The sequence below is a fragment of the Trichoderma asperellum genome, chromosome 5, assembly GCF_020647865.1.
Source record: "Trichoderma asperellum chromosome 5, complete sequence".
In the NCBI taxonomy this organism is placed as follows: domain Eukaryota; kingdom Fungi; phylum Ascomycota; class Sordariomycetes; order Hypocreales; family Hypocreaceae; genus Trichoderma; species Trichoderma asperellum.
The window spans coordinates 405,408-427,437 of NC_089419.1; the positions used below are offsets into that span (position 1 = coordinate 405,408).

Here is a 22,030-nt window from a genome sequence, read left to right on the forward strand (position 1 = left end):
GAGAGCTGTTAGAGGTTAGAGGGAACCTTGATAGTGGATAGAGAGGGACTAAACCTCAAGCTGCCTAGATGTCGAGGCGTGGCCAGCGGGGAGTGGGATGGTGGTGGAGAGGGGAAATGTTTGAAGTTGCCAGCCCGGCCCAGCACGGTTGAGGTGCAGAGCCGGTGGCGTAGCTGCTGTGGCTTGTTTCGAGGCCGCCCGTGGGCTCCAGCTGCTGCCGCAAACGGCCTCCCCCAGCACGCTCCAGGTGATGTGAGCGCCAAGAGGGGCCCCTATGGAGCTCCATCTGGCGCAGTTCCAGCCAGGCCAGCGCCGGAGCGGCCTCCCAAGGACAGGCCAAGGACAGGCCAAGGACAGGCCAAGGACAGGCCAAGGACAGGCCAAGGACAGGCCAAGAACAGGCCAAGACGTACATGCCAAGTACATGCCAAATGCCTAGCAGAGCCCCTGCGAGGCTCTACAAGACAAGACAACCTGCGGGCGTGGCGGCCTGTTGTGGGATGAGATGAGGGGACAACTGGAAGCTCGAGCCCAGGGCATGCAGCTGCACCTGCATGCACGCACTGCGCATTACAACGACTAAGGCAGGCAGCAGGTAGTCTAGCTGCTACAGCAGATGCGATTTGATGCCTGCTGGGCGCAGAGGGTTGCTGTGGTCCTGTGGGTGGGCGCGGTACAAGGGGGGTACCTGTGGGGGCCAAGATTCGGGTACCCTGTCAAGGGAAAATGGATCGGAGCTCGGATCGCGATCGCACTAAGCAGCAAGTTGCGAGAAGGGCAGAGATCGCCACAGAGGCCTAGGACGGCAGAACAAGGTTCAATTTCGCTCAGTGTCGCTGGGAATGCGTGAGTCAGACAGAGGAGAGGCGAATGGAGAGGAAAGGAGCGGGAATAGGAATAGATAGCGGCTAGAAAAAGGACTGTAGTGAAACTGGGCATCTACCGCACCGACGAGGAACTCGCAAGCCATCGCGCATTGCTTAATCAAGGCATCTTTGCCACAGGGGCGTTTGTTTCTTAATTGCGTGAAGCGAGCCAATGAAGCCGATGGATGCGCCCAATTGGCTTGGGAGCGACACGGAATCGAATCCGGCGAGGGCTCCCTGCTTGTCTATTTGGCACGGCCGGTGCTGCGGTGCGACTCATATATAAAACGCTGGTGTGCTTGAACGGCTAAGCATGCGGTGCAAGGTGTAGGAGACGCACAGATTGTATGCTTGCTAGTGCGGTTGCCAGCAGATTACATAGATAATGCCCTGTAAATGTATGTTATAGCAGTTGAGGCATCATCACAGGCACAGGCATTGACCGAGGTAGAGCCTAGGCTAGGCAAGGCAAGGCCATCTTCTCTTCATGTCCACCGACCACTGTAGAAGCGTTGGTGAGCAGCAGCAGGCATTATGAGCCAAATGTCCTTTCAGCTCGAGGAAAAGCCAGAGGGAGCATGTGAACACTCATCGTTTGTCCCTAGCGGCGCGCCTCGTCCAAATTCTATCGCACTTTTTCTCGGTGTATACATGGCCGTAGTGCAAAGGCTAATCACCAGGTTACTTTTTGCGGCGCATCCATTGCTTGCGGTGCTATGCTGTAAGCGACTGTAAGCGGTTGCCAGTCTTAGACCTGATTGCATGCCTCCAGGCGGGCTCGATTGGCATTAGCACTGCTTGCGTGGCTTTTGCCGGGCAGGGCTATCCACTGCAGCGACGGCGGGCGCTGATTCGCCGCCTGTTGAGCAATGCGGCGACATGGCCTGCTATTCCCCTTGTGGAGGCATCCTGAGCCACGGCGCGCAGTGTATGTGTATCATGATTGCTGCTGCTTCTAGAGCGAGTGACAGCGGCCGATTAAAGCAGCCGGATTGCAACCTCCCAATGAGTTTCTCCATTGTCCTTTGTCCTATATATTTTTTTAATTTTGTCTTGCGGTGCTTCTTCTTCTTCCCTTCTTCTTTTTCCTCTTCCTCTTCCCGTTTCCAGTCTAGATTCGTGACTTTCTCTCCCGTATCAATCTCAGCTGGACGTCCATCCCTTTCTACAAGCTGCAACGCTGCGTGTAATAAATACCTAGGTACCTACATAATATTGCTGCCCGGCCTGTTTCTGCTTCCGTCAACCCGCGGCTTGGAAACGTGCATCGGCCGGTCCGCGAAGAAAATACCACTTGCGGCCTAAATCAATAATAATACGATAGCGCTGCTGCTACTGCTGCTGCTGCTGCTGCTACTACAGCTACAGCTACAGCTACAGCTACAGCTACAGCTACAGCCCACTGCTGCCACTCGCCATCGACACACTACCTCAGGTCGGCCTAGCAGTACTTGGCGGTACATACTTTGGCACCCACGGCCACCGACTGGACTGCTAAGGCCTCGCTGCGAATCCCACTTCGCCTTGGCTGCTTTTTATCGCCTGCCGCCCGCGCATTCATTCTTCCACTTCTTCCGTCCTTCTCTTCTGCGTCGCCCTCCACCCCATCCTCTCAATTGCAACAATTCATTTTCCTCCCAATCTCTCACGTCTCTCCCATCTCCTCGTCCGAATCGCACCAAACCATCCTCGTCGCCGTCGTCCTCGTCTTGTCCACCACCGCCAGCCGCCCTCGTTATCGTCGCCAGTCCGGCTGATCTGGATCTGCTCTGCCGAAGAGCTCCACCCCAGCTATTTTTGCAAACCTGCGACACGCCAGCTGCTGCGCTTCCCCTCTCCAGATCAGCGATCAGCCCCCCCCTTGCTCCTGGATTCCCGTGCTACGGCCCCGCAGCGACGGCGCGAGCAACGGCTTTTGGAGAGCTCCAGCGACCCCCTCACCAGAGCTGCCAACGCCCCGGTTGTTTCTGGGCCCGGACGCCAATTGATCCAACACCTGCTGCTCTATTTCTCGCAGCAGCTGCAACCGAGACACGGAAAAAATAAGTAGAAACAAAAAACGTAAAAGAAGCGAAACAGAAAGAGAAAGAAAGAAAAAAAGAAAAGAAAAAGAAAAAGAAAGAAGGCGACAATGAGCGACAGTCCTGTATTCGCCGAGTACGGTGGCCTGGGCATCCACAACCTCCCAGGCCCGTTGTTCCCCTTCGATTTCTACAAGGAAGATCCCATAGCTGTCGATCCGGGACTGACGCTCTCTCCATACGCTACCTCACCAGACTCGCCATTTACCTCTCCAGAACCAATGCCATTGCCTTCGCCGCCGAGCTGCAATGAGTATTTCGCCGACCACAGAGACAGCATTGGCAGTCTCGACACAGCAACCATAGCCCCTCACGAGACTGTCACTAACACTGTCGCCGTCAAAAACAGCAGTCACGGCAGCCACAGCAACAATGCCAAAAGCAATAACAACAGACCGAGCAAAGCAACGCCCAGCTCAGCATCGGCATCGGCATCAGTATCAACATCAACATCAACGCCAACGGCAGCTCCTCAACCACCCACCAATACTTCCCCCATGCTGACAAGGACAAGAAAGGCCTCTTCCCAAAACGTGGATGCTTCGAGCTCAGCAGCTCAACCTCGCGCTAAGAAGCAAAAGACGGCTGCTTCGGCTCAGTCCATCACCGTCAAGCAAGAGCCCCAGGAACCTCAGCAACAGCGGCAACGTCAGTCCCCGCCACCGCCGAAACGAAAACCCTCGCGCAGAGGCTCAACGGCAAAGAAGGAAGATGTTGCCCAACGCACCAAGAATCTGGAGCGGAATCGCATAGCCGCATCCAAGTGTCGCCAAAAGAAGAAGGAATGGGTGGTCGAGCTGGAGGAGACCAAGACCAGCATGGAGCTACGCCACAACACTCTGCGCATGGAGTACTTCCAGCTGCTCGACGAAGTCACAAGCATAAAAAATCAGCTCATGGCCCATGCGACGTGCAATGATCCTAACATCAACTTCTGGATCGAGAAGGAAGCGCTCAAGTACGTTGAGAGATGCATGGACCCCGCTCAGGAGCGGCGTCCATCCATTGTTGCCAATGGTGAGCTTGCCCAACGATACCGAGGTAGATACTCTGAATAATGTCCAAACACCTTGTGCTGACCATAATCTACTATGCAGCCGCATCAGGATCTTGCACATTGCCTTCACCGGCAGAGTCTAATCGGTCTCAGCAGGAGTCACCACTACCCAAGCCCGAAGGCGGCATCAATCTTGACTATATGCCTGACGAGCTGCTAACTGGTGACTTTGTCTGAGGAAGAAGAAGACAAAAGAAAAGAAAAGAAAATTTCAAAATAGGGCAGAGAGGAGCTGTGGCGAGAAGCTAGTTCGGCGTGGATTTCTATGGCGGAACTAATGGGACGGGATGCGCAAAGCATTTCAAGCTGAGGACAAGTAACAGCTCCGCGGCTGTATCGCACTGCTTTTCTTGACGAACAAGAACGGTTGGCAGTAATGGAAGGGGTGGCGACATGCCACGGTACAAAACATAAGCAAGGCGGAATGGGAATTAAGGAGCTGGGCGCTTACACACGTATTTACACTGGAATGGACTCCAATCTACAAAGTAGGTTGCAGTGACGGTTTGATAAATGTTAGCTTCTGCGGAGCAAGAAACCTATATGTATATATTTGAAAAAAAAAAAAAAGTAAAGAAAAAAAGAAAAAGAAACGCACACACGGCTTGTGCCTTGGCTTTTATCCCGAAAGCGCAATGAAGAGTAGATAGGTGAGATACTATATGGTCTCAAAAACAGACGGATATTGAGGACTCGCCCTCATGTTGCAATTTTTAGTATTGGGAGTTGATATTTTATAGACAGATCTTTAGCCTAGGTATATCATGTCCTTGATAAAGTTGGGAAAGAAAAAAAAAAAGAACGAGAGAGAGGGAGAGAGAGAAAGAGAAGGTCTGTAAGTAAACATGAATGTTAAAGGTACGCACTTCTTCACGTTGGGCATTGTTTTGATTATTGAGATGTAATTTTTTTTTTCTTTCCCTCTCGTAAGTACATGCAATCCTTCCCTAGCCCATCTACCCACAACTACTACATTTTTTATACACATAACAAGAATATCGTACAGATTTCATGACTTCTATTTTGATTTTTTTTCTCCTTCCTCCCCTGAATTCTCCTCTCCTTTTCCTTTACCTCCTCTTAGTCCATCCCCGAGCATTAGACAACCCCTTGATACGCTTCGTGTACTTCCACAGATGTCTATACGCAGGACCCTGTCTCTTGGCTTCCCAACCGCGCGGCTTGACGGGCGGCTTCAAGCTGTGCACGCGCGTCGGCCTGAACTCGACGTCCGCGCCGGCAATGCCGTGGCGGGCCATGACACCGGCAGTGTTGTCGTCCCAGACGCTGCGGAACATGTTGAAGCCCACGGGGGTGAGGCTGAACTTGTCGCGGAAGGACTTGAGGGAGAAGCCGTCGCGGGAGGCGTACAGCTCCTTGAGCTTGGCAACGTCGAGCTTGGTGTCGGGCTTCTGCTCCAGAAGGTAGATGCCCAGGCGGTGGTAGGGGGCGCCCTTTTGAGAGGTGGGCGGCAGCCAGGGCACGGCGAGCTGGTCGTCGGCGCGGATCCTGCTCAGGGGGAGGGAGGTGTCGCTGGGGCTGAGCGAGATGTTGGCGGCGAGGAAGTGGCAGCGCTTGGAGAAGGCGTCCTTTTCAACGTCGGGCACGTCCGAGTCGAGCACGACAAGAGAGACGAGCCGCGGGCCCTTGTCGAAGACCTGGACGCGCAGGCGGGGCGGGTTCTCGCTGATGAGGGAGTCGACGATCTCGCCGGGGGGATCTTGGCCTGGCGGAAGTAGAGCTGGACGTCGGCGACGGGGTCGAGTTTGGGGAGGACGTCGGGGACGATGTTGAACTGCTTGATGCGTTGGGTGATGAGGCGGTAGTCGTAGGAGCGCCATTTGCGCTCGGCGTAGTGGCGATAGATGGGCTTGTTCATGTCTCCTAAAGGGTATGTAGTTAGCATTTCTTCTTCTTCTTGTATTCTTCTTTTCTTTCATGTTTTCATAGAGGTGTAAAATGTTCTTTACCTAGACCGTCTTCAAAGCGCTTCTTGACCAGAGGATCGTTAATGTCCGCCTGGATCTTGAGCTGCTCAACATAGCGCCTCAAGCTGGCCAGCTTCGTATCCTTCATTGCCTGCCCGCCCTTGACCAGCGATGCGTCCTTCTTCTCCAGCAACGAAATCTTCTCCAGCTCCTCCTGGATCTTGGTCACCTTCTCCTGTCGGTCCGCCGCAAGAATGGCCCGTGCCTCTTGGAACGCCTGGTACGGCAGCTGCTCAAAGGGCAGGTTCGCAGTGGTGCGCATGGCGACTCTTCGTCTCCGGGATCCGATGGGCATCTTGCCCGCTTTGATCAGGTTGCTTTCGAATTCTGGCAAGACGCTGTTGGGATCGAGATCAAGAGGGCTGGGCTGTGCCGCTGCTGAAGAAGAAGTTTGCTGTACTTCCTCGGTGGCAGCCGCAGCGCGGGCAGCACCCGCCGTGAAGGGCCGGATTGCGCATTGCTGGCGCAATTGCCGTGCCAATGGCCTCGCAACAGCCTGGCACCGCGACATGGTCGACGCTGTGTGTGTTGCTGTTATGCGGAAACAACAGAGCTTGTGAGTATAACAATCCCAATGTCTGGAACTGAGGTTGGTGGTGGTGGTGGTGGTGCAAAGTTGCGATTTAGCCCCGCTAAAATTTTCGGCGGCCGGAGGCGGAAAACGCCGCTGCGCTTTTGCTTGCACCACTATCGTTCTTTTTCGCTTCGCTCCCAAGAGCAGCAGCAGCAGCGGCACGATTTGAGGAGCCGAACAGCCTGGATTTTCTGGGGAAATCTCGTCTTTAAAAATGGCTGGAAAGGGAATTGGGTGTCTCAGCGAGGCGCTGGGTGCGCTGAGGATATCTGCGCCCAAGGTATGTGTCTCTGCGTTGAGTTTTTTGCGATGGGGTCATTGGCTGACTTGCGGAATAGCTGGCGACAACGACAGGCTTCAGCAGACAGTTTACACGATCAATGGCTACCGAGGCACCGGCAAAAGACATCACGAGATCAGCGTCCAATGCGCAGTCCTTGATGCAGTCTTGGAACCCGAGTATGGCGACCTCACGAGACCTTCATGACAAGCTCCAGCTAACCCCTCCATGCAGTCTCAACCGTCCCCGTCACCATCCATAGCTTCCCGTCTCTCGAGCCACAGTCCCTCGAGCAGTGGTCCGTCCAGCATCTCTACCTCCCCCTCCGCCGCGATCTCCTCCACCTCGCCGTCGTCTACGAGGGCGACAACACCAGACAGGGCACCGCATCGTCCAAGACCCGCTGGGACGTACACGGCTCGCACCGCAAGATGCGACCACAGAAGGGCACAGGACGAGCTCGCCAGGGCAGCAGACAGAGCCCCCTGCTCCGCGGTGGTGGTAAATCGCACGGCCCTCACCCCCGCGACTTCGGAACCAGACTGAACCGCAAGGTCTACGACAAGGCGTGGCGCACGGCGCTGAGCTACCGATATCGACGGGGCGAGCTGATCATCTGCGAAGACGGCATGGAGCTGTCGATGCCCGAGGATTTCGAAATGGTGGCGGATAAGTACATGAAGGACGGCCTGAGGGAGGCATATCTGAAGAAGTACATGTCTGGCATGCTGAACACGCTGGGCCTTGGTCGTGAGGACGGCCGCACACTGTTCGTCACCGGCGACAGGAGGGACAGACTATACGAGGCCATGGAGCAGGTGCCATGGGAGGGACGAGCTCTTGACCTGGAGGATGTCGACGTCAAGGACCTGCTCGAGACGGGCAAGGTGGTTATGGAGAGGAGTGTGCTGCGGGAGATGATTGAGCAGCACCAGAGCGATTTGGTGAGCCGGATTGTCATTAACGGATTTGCTAAGGGGGGGCCAGCACTGGGAGAGAAGGAGTTGTAAGGGTTGGAAAAAGGAAAAAAGAAAAGAAAAGTTACACAATTTCTATGGCAATGGGGGTTATAGATCTGGTTTGTGGACTGAGACGACAGGATGATGGAGAGATATGTACTCAACAATAAATGTATACTAGTCATGGATGATATATATATCAGTGAATATCTATAAAATAACATATATATATATATATATAAGATTTAATCACTGAATCCGAAGCTGGGTATAGTCTTTTCTTACGCTATTGACTACTGTCTTCTTCAACTACCTGCTGTAAAGGACGTAAGCTCTCATAGAATCTCATAAAGTCTCATCAATCATCAAGTCTCAACCCCCCCATCAGGCTGTATTCACATTATCATGCTGCCGATCCCGCCACTCCTGAACAGCCTCCAGAAAGCGCGTATTAGAATGCTTCTCGGCGTCCTTGATTGCGCTCTCAATTTGGAGATCGCCCATGGTGGAGCCAAGATCCGGGTCTGCACCGCGGTCTAACAAGAACCAAATCACCTCTCTGGCATCTTTGCGGTTGTTGCGCCTCGCTATATAATACAGTGGTGTGCCGCGACATTTGCCAGGCCACGCCTCTTGCGAGTTTACATCAAGCCCAACCACATCCACGAGGTGCCGCACCATGTCCACGCGCTCTCTAAACAAGGCGACGTGGGCAGGGTCGGCAGCAGAACCATACGGCAGCGCGTATATAGCAGCGAACTCGGCGGCCTCGTGCAGTGCCCGCCGTTCCAAAGGTGCGCCCCTCTCTCGCAGCAGCTCAAACGTCGCCACGGTTGCATGCTTTGCGGCGCACACAAGGAGCGATTCTCGCGGCGTCTCGCCCACGCCGTTGGCATTCCGCGGCGGAGTATCGCCAGGCAGGTAGACGCTGGCGCCTTGGGCGAGACACCACTCCACAAGGTCGGGATACCGCAGCACGCTCCATAGCAGCGGCCAGCTCGTGCGCGGGTGCCGGGCGTCAATGTCCCAGCCGTGGGCGATGAGCATCTCGAGCATCTCGAGCGACGGCTTGCCCGGCTCTTCACTGGGCCCAATCATATGGGCGTATACGGTGCCGACGTCCGCGCCATGGTCGAGCAGGTAGGACAGAATCTTGGGTGCGGTTCTTCTCAAGGAGCGGTTGAGGCCGGCCTGGATGACTTCTTGAACCGTGTTGCGCGACTCGGGCTTGGATGCCAGTGAGATGGCCAGTACCATTAGGGACACGTCGTCATTCTTGCAGGCCTCGATGGTCAGTCTCACGGGACGGACGGCCGGGTCGTTGGCATTCTGTGCCTGTGCCATTTGTTCCTGTATATGCTACAGTCTCATGGGTTTCTGCGCGGTTGGTGCCTGTAGCCTGAAGGATTCAGGAGGGGCAATTTTGGGAGCGATATTTCGGGGACGGCTTGTTTGGTTTCCAAGCAGGTGTGGTTGGCATCTAAATTATCCGGTTTTGTGCGGTAGTCTCCAGCTTCTAGAGGGATTCAATCACATGCAAGATACTTTTTGGATCAAAGTCCAAGTAGATATTCAAACGGGAGCCACATTTCAGCATAAAATCATCAACAAACACCAAAAATGGCCATTCAAAACACCAGCATCGTATGCCGAAGAAAAAAAAAGTTCCGATTCATAGCTTAATGTACCTGGCCGATGCTAGATTACAAGCCCGATGTCATTTTGAGCATCACCAAACGCCACCCTTGATCATAACAGTGGTTTCCGAGCGAAAATATTCCAAATCACCCATTCTCTAACAGCCGCAGATATTTTATTTCTCCCTTTATATCCCGGGATATCATATTGGACTAGATTGCTTTTTGCGTGGGTATCGCAGAAATTAGAGCCAGCTTTCAGCTTCTTATCGTCGAGGAGGGGGGTTGAATCCAGGGGGAGGAGGGCCTCCAGGAGGGAAACCCGGAGCGCCAGGGAAGCCAGGAGCGCCGGGGAAACCAGCAGGTGGAGGGAACTGGCCAGGGAAGCCAGGAGGAGCTAAAGTGCACCAATTAGTACCAATGCAGATTTCGATGAAATACAGAGAGTGGTATAACTTACCGGCACCTCGTCCAGGGAATCCAGGAGCACCAGGAGCGCCGGGAGCACCAGGGAAAGAAGGGAATCCCGGAGGGGGAGCAGCTCCGCCAACACCAGCAGCTGGGCCGGCGAGAGAAATCGGAGCGGCAGCACCACGTCCGGCAGGTCGAGCAACGCCAGGGCCAGCCTGAAGAGTCGAAGCAATTCCGCCGGTGGTGGCCTTGCCGAGTCGAGCGCTAGGATCGGCGGGAGGCGGTGACTCGACGGTCAGAGAGATGATGTGAGCTCCACGGACAATCACCAGGCCCAGCGTTCGCTTCTCCTCCTGGACCACGGTCTGGCCGGCTGATGAGCCGCCGGGAGCAGCTGGCTTGTTCTGCTTGCGCTTGATGCGGCGGAATTCCTCGGTATCGGCCAGAACGAGGTTCATGTGTCGGTCGTAGGCGAGCATCTGGCCAACCAGCTGTCGCGAGTCCTGCAGGGTCACACGCATGCGGTAGTTGATCTAGGAGAAGTCGTCAGTGCCTAATCACGTCAAGTTTCGATGGGCAACCGAGGGGGTATCTGCGTACGTAACCGGCCTAATTCACGTTTCGTTAGTCTAACCATGTCAACATGTAACGCTCCAAGAGAGGGCTGGGAGAGAGGAAGAGGGACTGACCATCTTGCCAAGCTTGTTGGACGCCATGTTGAAGATGAGATGCTACGGGAAGTAGCTCCTCTGGTTTGTTCAAAAAATTGATTGTGTGTGGGTTTTGACAAAGCTGGTGCTCCTCAGCCTCGTCGTCGCTGCTCTGGTGCCTCGTGGGAAGCTTGAGAGTCTGCGATGGGTTGGTTGGTGTTGAGATGTTCGGAAAAAAGCAGCTCCACGTCTGAAATGGCCCAGACTGCAGCGGGTGGAGCCTCGCGCGGCAGGTCCTCGGTACCAATTTTTACGCATCAAAAGAGCCGCAAACACATGTATAAAAGACTTTGCACGTGCGACATCACATGACAGCTCTCAGGCATCATCCATCTCTTCCATCGACGGAAGCAAGGTCAAATTCACAGTTCCGATGATGCTTTCTATGGTGATTCTTTAATGATTTTGTTAAATTATGAGTTATTCTATATAGTAATGACGTGTTTCGCTCGCTAATCACAACTTTTGACTTTCAATGGATGGAATACCAACAGCTCCTATCATCCCCATTCTCAATCACTGTGTGGCTTGGACTCGCCTTATCCTCAACATTGGCATGGACACGCCAGTTGAGATACTTCTGCTTTGAGTATATCGCTGCTCAATCTCTTCCAGGCTATGCCCTCTCGTCTCAAACATACGCAATGCCACAACGACTGTGGTGAAGAGTGACGAAAACGCAAAGAGATAGTAGGCTCCATACGTCGTCTTCGAAATGAGCACCGGCGTGATAAGTGCGACAACATAATTCGAGAACTGTATCCATTAGCTTTTTTTTCACGGCAAACTAACTGAGACTTTTCAGTTACATACCCAATTGGCACTCTGAGCAAGACTTGACGCGCTGCTCCTGGTCTTTCTAGGCAAACTCTCAATCAAGAAGATTCGGAAGCCAATTGCCCAAGTTCCGTTGAATACTATGGCGAACAGATAGATGGACACAATCACCACCCACTTGCCGGCTCCTCTATCCGCATGAACTTTGTCGGCCGCATACAAAGACCCCATCAACAGCATCAGCGTGGTAATCAGGACACCGCCTAAGAGACTGGAAGTCCTTCGGCCCCATTTGTCTGCCAGGAAGGTAGCCGGGATTGTAATTCCGAGAATAGCCAGTGCAGAAACGCCAGAAGCCAAGAACGACGCCTGTTCGCCACTAAGACCGGCCTTTTCGAAGAGAATCGGGGCATAATAAAAGACGCCATCAATCCCCGCCAGCTGCTGCATGCCCATAATGAAACAGCCAAAAATGGTTCGAGCACGGAAGGGAGCTGAGAAGGCTTCCCTGAATCCTGCAAATGTCTGTTTGAACTCTTCCCAAATTGCTACATCATGGGGGTTATGAGCCTGTACTTGGGTCATGGACTCCTCCAGCAGCTTTTCACGCTCAACCTCATCAAAGCCAAGGCGAATGAGAACATCGCGCGCCTCAGTGAATCGACCTCTGGCCAGCAACCAGCGCGGAGAAGCAGGGACAAACCAGTACGTTCCCGATAGCAGAAAGCCGAGGGCCGATGAGACGACCAGCGGAAGTCGCCAGCTAAGCGTTGTCGATGCACCCAGACGTGAAGTGCCGTAGCAGATGAAGAAGCCACAAACCAAACCCAAAACGATTGTGAACTGCGGAAGTGCTGTCAACGTGCCCCTGACTCTGGTCGGGGACATTTCTGAAACCTGCACCCATACATTGCTCACAAACAGGCCCTCACCTATGCCTTGGATAAGTCGCCCAATGATGAAGGCGCTCAGCGATGTAGCGGAAGACTGGATGGCTGCTCCAACGCCATAGATGAAGGACCCTATGGCGAAGATGCGGACCTGGCCGAAGCGGTGGCCAAGGATGCCGGCGATGAGAGCCGTAAAGGCGCCGGAAATGAGTACAGATGAAACGACAACTCCATGAACGGTTGGTGAAAAGTCACCAAAGGTCTTGCGGAAGGCGGGCATCGTTGTGACAGGGCCAATGTTGCCCGTATCCAGGCTATATCGGAAGATTGTCAGTAATCTCTCAACCCACGAAGAGGAAACATCAATTACGATGGTGTCACAAACCCAAAGAGTATAGAGACGCTGGATGCCGCCAGACTGGCCCATACGTAAAATGGCGGTGCTTTTAACCACTTCATCTTACAGGTTACGCGCCTCAATTTTCCAATGGCTACAATGTTACAGAAATATTGACTTTTATCCTCAGGGGTCGCTGGGTCTGAAGCTGTAGCTATCAGGGTGGTGAGTCCCTGATATCAGTTTAAATACACGTTAGACACATCGACTGGCTGCCACGTGTATTTCTCATCAAAAGAGTCATACCGACCTTTGCAACTATCAGGTCGCTATCCGGTCGAACGATTGCCGGCACTAACCATCGTGTCTGGCGCCAGATCTCAACTCCGGAGCTTAGACAAATTAACGACCCGGAGTTAGAACTGCGGAGATGCCGCTTACGGCCATAGGTTGTGTACTTCATTGCGCGCTGGATACGAGAGCACGCTGGATATCGATTGCATAATTGATTACTAGACCCGTATATTGTCATCACGGGGATTATCAGAAATTTTTGTGCTTAAGTTTTAGTTTCAACCACCCCTTGATTCTGTCTTGTAAAGCGTAGAGCTGTCGTGAATTAAGACGGTGCCAGAAACTGGGCCTAGTTAACGCTTCACCTCAACAGCCCCGCAACTCTGTTCTCATCTGATTTGTAAATTCTTTAGCAGGGCTTCCCTTTCTCGACTTTTTTCTGCATCTTCATTTCATCAAACAGCACCGTCTTCAATCCTTTTCTATTTCTTGCTGGAAAGAAATAATGAAGGCCAAAAAATGCGATATAGTTTTATAGGGTAACTTGCGCTCCATGAAAAACAACAAAGCTGTGGCCGAAACAGAAGATTGCGTGTTTGTCTGTTAATAATACATATTTTCTTGTCTAAAGTTAAGTACATCCAATTAACTATATAAACTTCACCACCGCTCCATTGCCATGTGTCGTTACTGTGGCATAGGACCATTCGCCCTGGTCTGTCTTTAAAATAGCAATTCTTGGCACTTCCTCGGTAACAACCTCGGTATGGTCTGATGACCCATCCGAAGTCTCTGAGACTTGAGTCTGAGCCTTGACACTCTCTCCTTTGAAGACTGCCGTCATGAATCCCTCCATAGTAAGCTGTGATTTTACCGCCGTCGACTCCTTTGGGTGCGTTCGAATCATCGCAGCTGCAGCTAGTAGTATTGTACACAGGACATACAATGCATTGAGCCCGATCAAGATATAAAATGGTATGATTGGGACCCGTGTGAGGAACACTCTTGAACGGGACTGCTCGACCACGTTCACTCGACTCTCCATTGCGACATAGGATAGTGCCAGCGCGCTGTGAGAGAAAGCAGCTGCCGTGAGAGGGACAGCACTCGAGAAGTTGGTGCTGAGTCTGACCATAGAAGAGATTACGGCCTGCTGTGAGATGTTGGCGTTGTCGTTGATGAAAGGGGCAGACATGATGCCGCCGAGAGAGCCATTCGCGGGGGTCATGTTGAATTGGGCTATGGATCCGTCCACCCACGCATAGGTGGTGTCGAAAATTGTGCTGGAGCAGCCGAATTGCATCGTGCCCTCCAGCACGTCGGGTTGCTCCGGCTGATGGAGTTCCCCTATTAAGATGTTGGTGGTGAAATACAACGGATTCTGGAAAGGATAATTGGGGTAAGAAATGGCGTGCGTCAGGCTCGAGTCGTTGTAGAAGCGGAAAACAACTCTGGTCACTTGCGTGATCTGATTTAAAAGATCACCCGGACAGTCGAAAACTTCACGATTGTCTTCTGAGCATCGAACGGTCATTATGTCGCACTTTGTAGAGATGGCGAATGCGCTCGCCTTAAAGTCCAGGTCTGATGACAAGCTTGCATCTGAAATATATAAGAGAGACTGTGATGAGTTTGAGGAGAGATCAGATACAATATTCTTAGTGGAAACATTGTTTAAGATTTTGAAAGCCTCAGTGTCGGCGGGAATATATGGTGTAAAGGAGCCGTCAGCCCCATATCCTTTCAACGCATCGCATGGGTAATTATAACCAGAATAAATGCAGTCATTTCCCTGTAAAAGTCCTCGACCGAAGGAGTGGTTTGAAGGGGCGGTGATGTTTAGTTGTGTTTGCTCGCTTGGCTTGACAACAATGCCAAACCAGGTATCAACTGCTGGAATAAGGACACTGTATACGTTAGCGACTATTTATGACGCCTTTGTGTGAATTACTGAATTTTCTTCTTGATCAATTGCAAGATTTGATACTTACCTCAAGACCGTGATGATAATGAAGATGGCAAGTGTATATGAAATTGGGGCTACGAATTTCCCTCCCATGTTCGCCCGAGCACGGGTAGCTTTCCATAACTCGACCAACCCACCAGACAAGAGACCCATCAGTACCGTCAATTGATTTGGCGTCAGGAGCTTGTCATTCTGCTCCTTTTGCGATGCTTTCAGAACAAAATCTGCAGCGAAAAGTGCCACTAGTCCCATGATGGCGCTTGATAGGTACGGGACAAATTTCCCAGTAATGGAAGCAATTGTAGTCAGAGTAGATGGGTTGAGTCGGACATAATAGGCATTGGTTCCCCCATCTTTAACAAAGTCGGTCATAGTCCTCGAAATTAAAGACAGATTGTCTGACTGATGGGGGACCTGTAGTTCGCCTGCGCCATCGCTAAGAGTCACGCGGTTACGGAACGTGAAGACGATGAGAAGTGCGGTTGCTGCTGAAAGAATAATGGATGGTACGGCGGCTAGCAGGATTATAGATGTGTATGCTTTGACGCTGTTGTCTTTTCTGGGTTCTTTGATGCTGGGGGCCTTTTGAGTCCTTTGCAAAGGAGTGTCATCGGATGAAGGCATATTACGTGATGTTATGGCTATTCGTTTCTAGCGGGAAGTGAAAGAGGGTATAAAAAGAAGATAAAATAAATGAATAAATAAATAAATAAATGAAATGAAATAAACAGCCTGAAAGAAAAAATGACAAAGACAGAGGACTTCAAATATTAGGTAGTTCTCAATTTCTTCAATGATCAGGATACTGATCGCGGCGCTTTTATGTTACGCACACGGTGCCTGAATAGTTGGTGCATTGTGCCTAGCAATCCTAATTTCGCCCCACGAACAGGGTAAAAAGCCTTGTTTATTTATATACAGAGAGAGATATGGAGGACCATACAAGATGCAGGCAAACGTAGCCGCCCGTAACATATTCGCGGCTACGAGGACTATAAAAGGACTAGGGTGGGCGGTTAAGTGAATCCTTGCAGCCGCGTCGCAGAGCAAGGCTGTCTCGTGTGTGCCCTTTCAGAAACGAGGCTTCGATTGAGAAAATGATATTTATCAAGATTAAAAAGGATCGAAATCAGTAAAAAAAACCAATGTCCAGTAGTTTCGTGAAGAAGAAGAGCATTCATTCATCAATGCATGTAATGGTATGGACTGCCCGACTGCGCTATTATCGCCAGGGGACTGCTAAGTGGGCATCATATCCGAGAAAGATATATCCAAGGCCAAGCTTATTCATATATAGAAACGGACGTTTCATCTATGAAATAGCTCAACACCGCCGGCGCGTGCAACCAACAACATAATAAATATGACGTGGGTACCAAACCAAGATGGACCACCTTTGTAGTAATACCATACAGACTAGACTGCGTTCACAGTCGACGATTTTATAGCTAAACGTATAGGTACTACTGATGCCCAGACCTAACCGTACAACAACCTACGTAGACTAGACGAGAGATGCGATGCAGGGTATCAGAGAATATCGTGATGCAGTTGAATTAATAAATAAGTCATGGGAGAAAAAAAAGGATACGTGTAGCTAAATACCACTGATAAACTGCATGGATGGTCATGGCTCAAAGCGCAAAAAAAGGATGCCCCCGGCCAGGATCGAACTGGCGACCTTAACATATCTCCAAGATACAATGCTGGATCTATAAGAGTTAAGTGGTAACCACTCCACCACGGGGGCTTGTGACCTCCAGACACTAGAAATCGGTTTATGAAGCTTCGTCGCGATGGTAGTCCGAACCGCTCGGTTTCTCCAGCTGCCGCTTCCTTTGCTTGATGGATAGCGCAAGGGGTGGTTTGCGCTGCACGATTTAGAGTGGATTGAGGAGTTTATATAAGTATGTGGATGGGGTGGCAAAAACTGGCGCGGTATACTAGCGTTTTGTTAAAAAAAAAAATTCTTTCATATCGGATGCGCCGAATTCTCGGCGTTGGTACCTGTTTTGCGCAAACAGTCGCTTGAGAAGCGGCTATTCTGCAAAGTAGGTGCGTGTATCAACCGTATGTACTAATCTATGCATAGGTACATGTAGATGAGAATGAAGTTTTTGACAGCCTTGGCCCGCTATCCGTATACAGCACAGTAAAGTATAACTACAGTAACAAAAAAACATTACATATACCTCGATTTTCTTCCTTTTTGTTGTCCGACTTCTATATCAGGAATAGTAATAACAATAATGAATGCAACAAGATTTTTTAGAATATAGCTGACTAGATGTGTTGTGCGATCAACTGACGGGTCTCTCTACTCCCAACTACAAGTATATCTTGCTTTAAAAACAGGCATTTAAATGCTGTGCGCGCTCTACCATTCTCCAACGTTGAGTATGTGGAAATGTAAGAAAGCAGTAGCTAGTTTCCGACAACTCTATGTGTTTTATCCTTGAATTATTACCAAGATGACCAGTCTGTATCATCGCCTGTATTGTCCTTTTCGTCGTCGTCTGGTTCTGATACGTCTACAACGGGTCATGATACCAGCGACTCCTCGCCTCTCTCCTCTTGCTTCCAGCCAGTGCCGTTAAAATCTGGATAAAAGCCGACTACAATAATGTAGAATCGCCAACCTTACTATGAGTATAGACGTATCTGTGTCCTGCTTGACAGCAAGATATTTATATATTCACCATTTTTGCAGTCAAGTTACTTCTTTACGTATTGTAATCTGACCCCCATCCTTCTACTGCCATTATTTTCTCTACATATTTCTTGATACTTCCATCTACCAAGGCAAAGTCCCTTCTTTGTTTGAAAACGTTCCTGTTTCGCCGTCATCTCCCAAGGTCGCCAATCTTACTGCGTTCAAAGCCCCGTCTGCCGGAGTATCCTTGCCAGAAAAGCCATTCAGATTGGTAGCGCAGTACCCTGGACAAGTCGCATTAATCTTCCACCCAGCGTCTTTATACTTGAAAGCATAATGAAGCATCATCATATTAAGCGCCGCTTTGCTGCTGCAGTAGATTGGCCAACCGGCTGGGTATCCCCACCGCTGAGTGAGCGAACCCATGGAAGAGGATACAAAGACGATTCGAGGTGCAGCAGACGCCGTTAAAAGGGGAATAAACGCCTCGGTTGTGATTGTAGCGCCAAAAGTGTTAACCGAAAACGTCTCGTGGAAATTGCGAAGCGAAGGGGCAGAGGTCATTTCGTCGTGAAGGCATATACCGGCGTTATTAACTAATACATCAAGACGGCCAAATTTCGATGTTACTTGTTGGACAGCTTCGGCAATAGACTTATCAGAGGTGATACTAATAACAGATGTTAGCATTGTTTATTTTCCATGGAATGTTTCTATAAATAGGACGTTGAGCCGAGGAGGGCGTTTGGATGTGCCTTGATCTGGCTTTAAATACACACTGTCGGCGCATAATGTTTGCCAGATGTATGTAAGCCATTCCAAGGCAACACATGTGCGACGAGAAGTTTCATACAGCATAACCGAAACTTCAAATTCCTGATTGCGTAGTACTCTATCCCAACACAGTGTATCCATCCTTGAGGGGTTATTTTGGGGCAATACAAGGTAACGTACTCAATGGCAATGGGCTCGGCACTAAAACCCTGCTCTTGAAGCTGCTGGGCCGCATCAATTCCACGCTGAGTATCACGACTGCCCACAAGAACGTGGTATCCTGGCTTTGACGACAGAGATTTTGCTATCTCGAAACCGATGCCTTGGTTGGCACCTGTAACTAGGACGATCTTTGAGGAGGAAGAAACAGTCATTATGCACTTGTCAATAGGTCGAAAACTGTGGTTGAAAACGATTTGGAAGAATCGGTAAGAGGGAGATGACAAGTGAAACTGTTAATGTAGAGCACATGGATATTATAGAGTCTGATGCGCTCCTCTTTATATCAATAGTTTAGGTCCTAGGGAGCGGATTTACACTCGGATTTATTAGCTATCTCCATCACAATGCTACGATACAAGTCACAGATTTCTAAATGTACTTCGATTTTGACAGAATATGAACCAAATCGTCTTCGAGATTTAAACATGTGCCTGTGTTTGCGTGTATCCCTATGGATCGACAAGGTGCTTACTGGTCCACTCGCGCAAAGCCTAGCCTGTTATAGAATAGATATTTCCAGGCTACTAACTTCACACCCAGGCCTGATGCTAATCTACCTTATTATTAGAGGTACGCAGCATAATGCCCCCCGCATGCCATCCGTTTAGCGTACTCGCGCAAAACCTAACTCGTTGCAGTATATATGTTGGGTTTGCCAACTTCCTTTGGGTGTAGTGTCTTCCACTCTTCTTGTTCTCTCAAGGCAAACAATTAGCCCGTGATATGACAAAATGGTCAATTATGGGCCATCAGGAGCATGCCTCGCATGCAAAGAAAAGCGTAAGAAGGCATGTACACCTCCTTCTAAATGGTTGTTTTCAGCATGCTGACGTATTGTTAGTGTGACAAAGGGCGTCCTGTATGTGCTGCTGGTCACCGTTTACTAGGAACAAACTTTCGGCGGCCATTTTCTTTAAACGTGGTGCTAATACGGCTTACTTGGTGCTAATTCATTGTCTGAAATAGTCTTGTCTCAGGTGCGGTCGAGCACGACGCACTTGTCCTGGGTATGCGCCCAGAAAGGAGCGAAAGTTTATAAACTATATTGGAAAAGAGGGCTTCAATGTCTTGCATCATCCGCCTTCTGAATTATCGCATCGAGTAGCAAGCTCCGACAGACTTGGATCGCTAGATTGGTCTGATGTTGAGCAGAATGCTCGACTGCTGTTTTTCAATGACTATTGCATTATCTCATCGAATAGGAGTCTATCCCGTGGATATCTACATGGACTCCAGGCTATGATCTCTAAAGCCGACCCAAACTCCGAACTTGTACAAGCGTGTACACTCGTTGCTTTGGCAAATATAGGAAACAAGCTCGGAAGTACTATGCACAGACGTAGGGCGGAGAGCCTGTACTCCTCATTGTTACGGTCTTTCCGCCTGCGTATTTCAAATGAAGCGATATTCGCTACAGTGGAATCGCTAATTACTGCTGCATTACTGGGATTATACGAAGTAAAGACTCACCAGTCATAATGAAAGAGGCAAGCTGACAATCACAGATCATCACCAGTACTGGTACGTATCTTGGCTGTCATGTAGCTCATGCCAAGGGGATATCGGCTATTCTTGTGAGCAAATTCTCGCCATTTGATCTGCTGTGTGACGGCCAGCTATTCCAAATTTCAAGTCCGATACCACTAGAGGATCTGGAAGTGGAGATTTCTCAGTCTCCTCCATCCCATTCACATTCCCCCAACAAGGTGTCACAGAAGTTCAGTCTTCTGTGTACACCGCTATTCAACCAGTCAAGCTCAACTATAGATTTCATTTACGGACGTACATTATTTTTAATGCGAAAAGCAGAATTTCTGTTGGAAAATGAAGCTACTGTTGACCAAATTTGTCAACTGAAGGCTGAGGCTGAACTATTAAAAGAGGCCTATAACACGTGGCCAGAAACCGCACCTCACGCATGGATACCAAAACCAATTGGCGTTATTTCACCCAACAATGAAGAGACACTGTAAGTATTTACTAGTTGTTGAATAACATTCGATTTTCGTTGATTCGTTAATCGTGTCATCCGGATATAATATGGTTATATGATTAGTTGCTAACCTTGGTACCAAAGGCCCGATGTAGGCTACTGGCCAACAACCATATTTTGTTATTACGATTGTATGTCATGCTTCATGCTTCAGATACCTCTATAATTATTAACATACTATAGTTTATGTTGCTTCGTTATGGAACAACTATCGGAAAGCTGCTCTGTTGGTCTTAGATGTCATATTAAGATGCCACCGTCGAATCAATGGCTATTTCAGCGACCAAATATTCCAAGATTCAATAGAGCAAGATGCAACAAAACTAGCAGAAGGAATTGTTTCTTCTATTCCATATCTTCTATCGGAAGATGTGCGGGTGTTTGTTGAAAACGCCGCCAAAGGATCCCCTCCCATTGTCCCCGGTCGACCAGCCGGGGGATTGCTGTCGATGCACACTTTATTCGTTCTATCAACAGTATCTACGACCGATGAGAAGCTAAAATCTTACATAAGGGACTGTTTGGCGTGGATTGGTTCACGCATGGGCATCGCTCAAGCAACCGTCCTATCCAAGGTGAGTTACTAACAATACCGTCAATTTCAGGAAATATTGACATTCATTGTAGTACACGACAATGAATCAGTTTCAGTATGCCATGGAAACGCGTGTAATTGTCTGGGCAGGCATGCTTATATGAGGGAGGATGAATTCAGGAATACAAGTCTAGTACATGAATTGTGATTTGACAAACCACAGTGTGCGAATATCGCCAGGAATATAGGCTAACTGCCCAAAGCATGGGGAAGAGCACGATTTATAAATCGCCGTTAGAATTTCGTGTCACAACTTGGCACACTTGGCCCATTTTCTTTTGATTCCCATACATGTGATTGATCCCATTGCCGATGTTATATCAATGCTAACCCGCTAATAGTAATCTTTTCAATCCGTAAAAGGCCTTTAGGCATTGCTTTTAACTCATTGACGTCCCACTATAGCAGTTTCTATTGGCAAATATTTTATTTCATCATGTCAAGAGATGGTCATCGAAAGCTGCTATGGCAAAATATTTGTTAGCAATGTCGGTGACGCTTATGTAGGCTTGGTATTGGGAAAATCTCCAATTAGAGCTGCCTTTGCCTCTAATAGTCTTCTCTGTCCTTCCGTGCAAGGTTATACTGGATGCTCCAGATGTTGCAAATGATCGAGCAACAGATGGTCCTAAGCCCGGAACCGCCCCCGTTGATGATAAATAACATTTTTCTTTCCTTTAGTTGGCATATTAGGGTTAGTAGGTTAGCAGGTTAGCAGGATCAATGAATTTGTATGTCTGCCTATGGAAACTCTTTACATGAAGTAGGATCCAATTTCTTTCTTTTCTTTTTTTTTTCTTTTGACGTGTCTAGTAATACTGACCTGTAATATACGACATATCGAAAGCTATATATGTAGGGGGAAGAAAGGCTGTGCTTCCTGCTTGCCGCACTATGGCCTATGCTTTCAATAGCGTCTGGATTACACTAGGAATTATTATCTCAAGTACTACATAACTACTTTAC

The 22,030-nt window shown here is 49.7% G+C and overlaps 9 protein-coding genes and 1 non-coding gene across 10 annotated transcripts; 3 read left to right on the forward strand and 7 right to left on the reverse strand.

Moving 5' to 3' along the window:
• Window positions 1-2,997: 2,997 nt before the first annotated feature.
• TrAFT101_008285 (uncharacterized protein) lies at window positions 2,998-4,181 on the forward strand (the record flags this gene model as incomplete). The annotated part of the gene is made up of 2 exons (XM_024903782.2): window positions 2,998-3,964; window positions 4,045-4,181. The coding sequence occupies 2 exons, from the start codon at window positions 2,998-3,000 to the stop codon at window positions 4,179-4,181; spliced, it is 1,104 nt and encodes a 367-aa protein (XP_024762302.2).
• Window positions 4,182-4,879: 698 nt separating this feature from the next.
• On the reverse strand, window positions 4,880-6,585 carry TrAFT101_008286 (mitochondrial 54S ribosomal protein mL38). Its single transcript, XM_024901866.2, has 2 exons — window positions 5,975-6,585; window positions 4,880-5,888 (listed from the first exon to the last, which is right to left on the reverse strand). The coding sequence occupies exons 1-2, from the start codon at window positions 6,501-6,503 to the stop codon at window positions 5,518-5,520; spliced, it is 900 nt and encodes a 299-aa protein (XP_024762301.2). The 5' UTR covers window positions 6,504-6,585; the 3' UTR covers window positions 4,880-5,517.
• A 120-nt stretch (window positions 6,586-6,705) lies between these two features.
• Window positions 6,706-8,010, forward strand: TrAFT101_008287 (mitochondrial 54S ribosomal protein uL4m). Its single transcript, XM_024909712.2, has 3 exons — window positions 6,706-6,846; window positions 6,905-7,025; window positions 7,081-8,010. The coding sequence occupies exons 1-3, from the start codon at window positions 6,781-6,783 to the stop codon at window positions 7,854-7,856; spliced, it is 963 nt and encodes a 320-aa protein (XP_024762300.1). The 5' UTR covers window positions 6,706-6,780; the 3' UTR covers window positions 7,857-8,010.
• Window positions 8,011-8,189: 179 nt separating this feature from the next.
• Window positions 8,190-9,149, reverse strand: TrAFT101_008288 (uncharacterized protein; the record flags this gene model as incomplete). The annotated part of the gene is made up of 1 exon (XM_024907990.2): window positions 8,190-9,149. One exon carries the CDS (start codon window positions 9,147-9,149, stop codon window positions 8,190-8,192), a length of 960 nt encoding a protein of 319 aa, XP_024762299.1.
• Window positions 9,150-9,708: 559 nt separating this feature from the next.
• TrAFT101_008289 (uncharacterized protein) lies at window positions 9,709-10,374 on the reverse strand (the record flags this gene model as incomplete). The annotated part of the gene is made up of 2 exons (XM_024907989.2): window positions 9,709-9,839; window positions 9,903-10,374. 2 exons carry the CDS (start codon window positions 10,372-10,374, stop codon window positions 9,709-9,711), a joined length of 603 nt encoding a protein of 200 aa, XP_024762298.2.
• Window positions 10,375-11,009: 635 nt separating this feature from the next.
• Window positions 11,010-12,689, reverse strand: TrAFT101_008290 (uncharacterized protein; the record flags this gene model as incomplete). The annotated part of the gene is made up of 3 exons (XM_066128300.1): window positions 11,010-11,319; window positions 11,377-12,544; window positions 12,616-12,689. The coding sequence occupies 3 exons, from the start codon at window positions 12,687-12,689 to the stop codon at window positions 11,080-11,082; spliced, it is 1,482 nt and encodes a 493-aa protein (XP_065984418.1). The 3' UTR covers window positions 11,010-11,079.
• A 721-nt stretch (window positions 12,690-13,410) lies between these two features.
• Window positions 13,411-15,586, reverse strand: TrAFT101_008291 (uncharacterized protein). Its single transcript, XM_024910959.2, has 2 exons — window positions 14,853-15,586; window positions 13,411-14,768 (listed from the first exon to the last, which is right to left on the reverse strand). Exons 1-2 carry the CDS (start codon window positions 15,449-15,451, stop codon window positions 13,511-13,513), a joined length of 1,857 nt encoding a protein of 618 aa, XP_024762296.2. The 5' UTR covers window positions 15,452-15,586; the 3' UTR covers window positions 13,411-13,510.
• An 894-nt stretch (window positions 15,587-16,480) lies between these two features.
• Window positions 16,481-16,577, reverse strand: TrAFT101_008292. The gene has a single exon. It is a non-coding gene; the product is annotated as a tRNA-Ile (tRNA).
• Window positions 16,578-17,621: 1,044 nt separating this feature from the next.
• TrAFT101_008293 (uncharacterized protein) lies at window positions 17,622-18,628 on the reverse strand (the record flags this gene model as incomplete). Its single annotated transcript, XM_024909711.2, has 2 exons — window positions 17,622-18,150; window positions 18,435-18,628. 2 exons carry the CDS (start codon window positions 18,626-18,628, stop codon window positions 17,622-17,624), a joined length of 723 nt encoding a protein of 240 aa, XP_024762295.1.
• An 814-nt stretch (window positions 18,629-19,442) lies between these two features.
• Window positions 19,443-21,168, forward strand: TrAFT101_008294 (uncharacterized protein; the record flags this gene model as incomplete). The annotated part of the gene is made up of 5 exons (XM_066128301.1): window positions 19,443-19,934; window positions 19,982-20,445; window positions 20,554-20,600; window positions 20,653-21,044; window positions 21,097-21,168. Exons 1-5 carry the CDS (start codon window positions 19,716-19,718, stop codon window positions 21,166-21,168), a joined length of 1,194 nt encoding a protein of 397 aa, XP_065984419.1. The 5' UTR covers window positions 19,443-19,715.
• Between the last annotated feature and the right edge of the window lie 862 nt (window positions 21,169-22,030).

Bases quoted from the DNA above. Each gene is read 5' to 3' on its own strand.
- TrAFT101_008286 (XM_024901866.2), bottom strand. From the start codon at position 6,503: ATGTCGCGGTGCCAGGCTGTTGCGAGGCCATTGGCACGGCAATTGCGC. The intron at 5,889-5,974 runs GTAAAGAACATT...CATACCCTTTAG, and splicing joins GCGCTTTGAAGACGGTCTAG to GAGACATGAACAAGCCCATC.
- TrAFT101_008287 (XM_024909712.2), top strand. From the start codon at position 6,781: ATGGCTGGAAAGGGAATTGGGTGTCTCAGCGAGGCGCTGGGTGCGCTG. The intron at 6,847-6,904 runs GTATGTGTCTCT...CTTGCGGAATAG, and splicing joins TGAGGATATCTGCGCCCAAG to CTGGCGACAACGACAGGCTT. The intron at 7,026-7,080 runs GTATGGCGACCT...CCCTCCATGCAG, and splicing joins GATGCAGTCTTGGAACCCGA to TCTCAACCGTCCCCGTCACC.
- TrAFT101_008291 (XM_024910959.2), bottom strand. From the start codon at position 15,451: ATGCCTTCATCCGATGACACTCCTTTGCAAAGGACTCAAAAGGCCCCC. The intron at 14,769-14,852 runs GTAAGTATCAAA...TAACGTATACAG, and splicing joins ATTATCATCACGGTCTTGAG to TGTCCTTATTCCAGCAGTTG.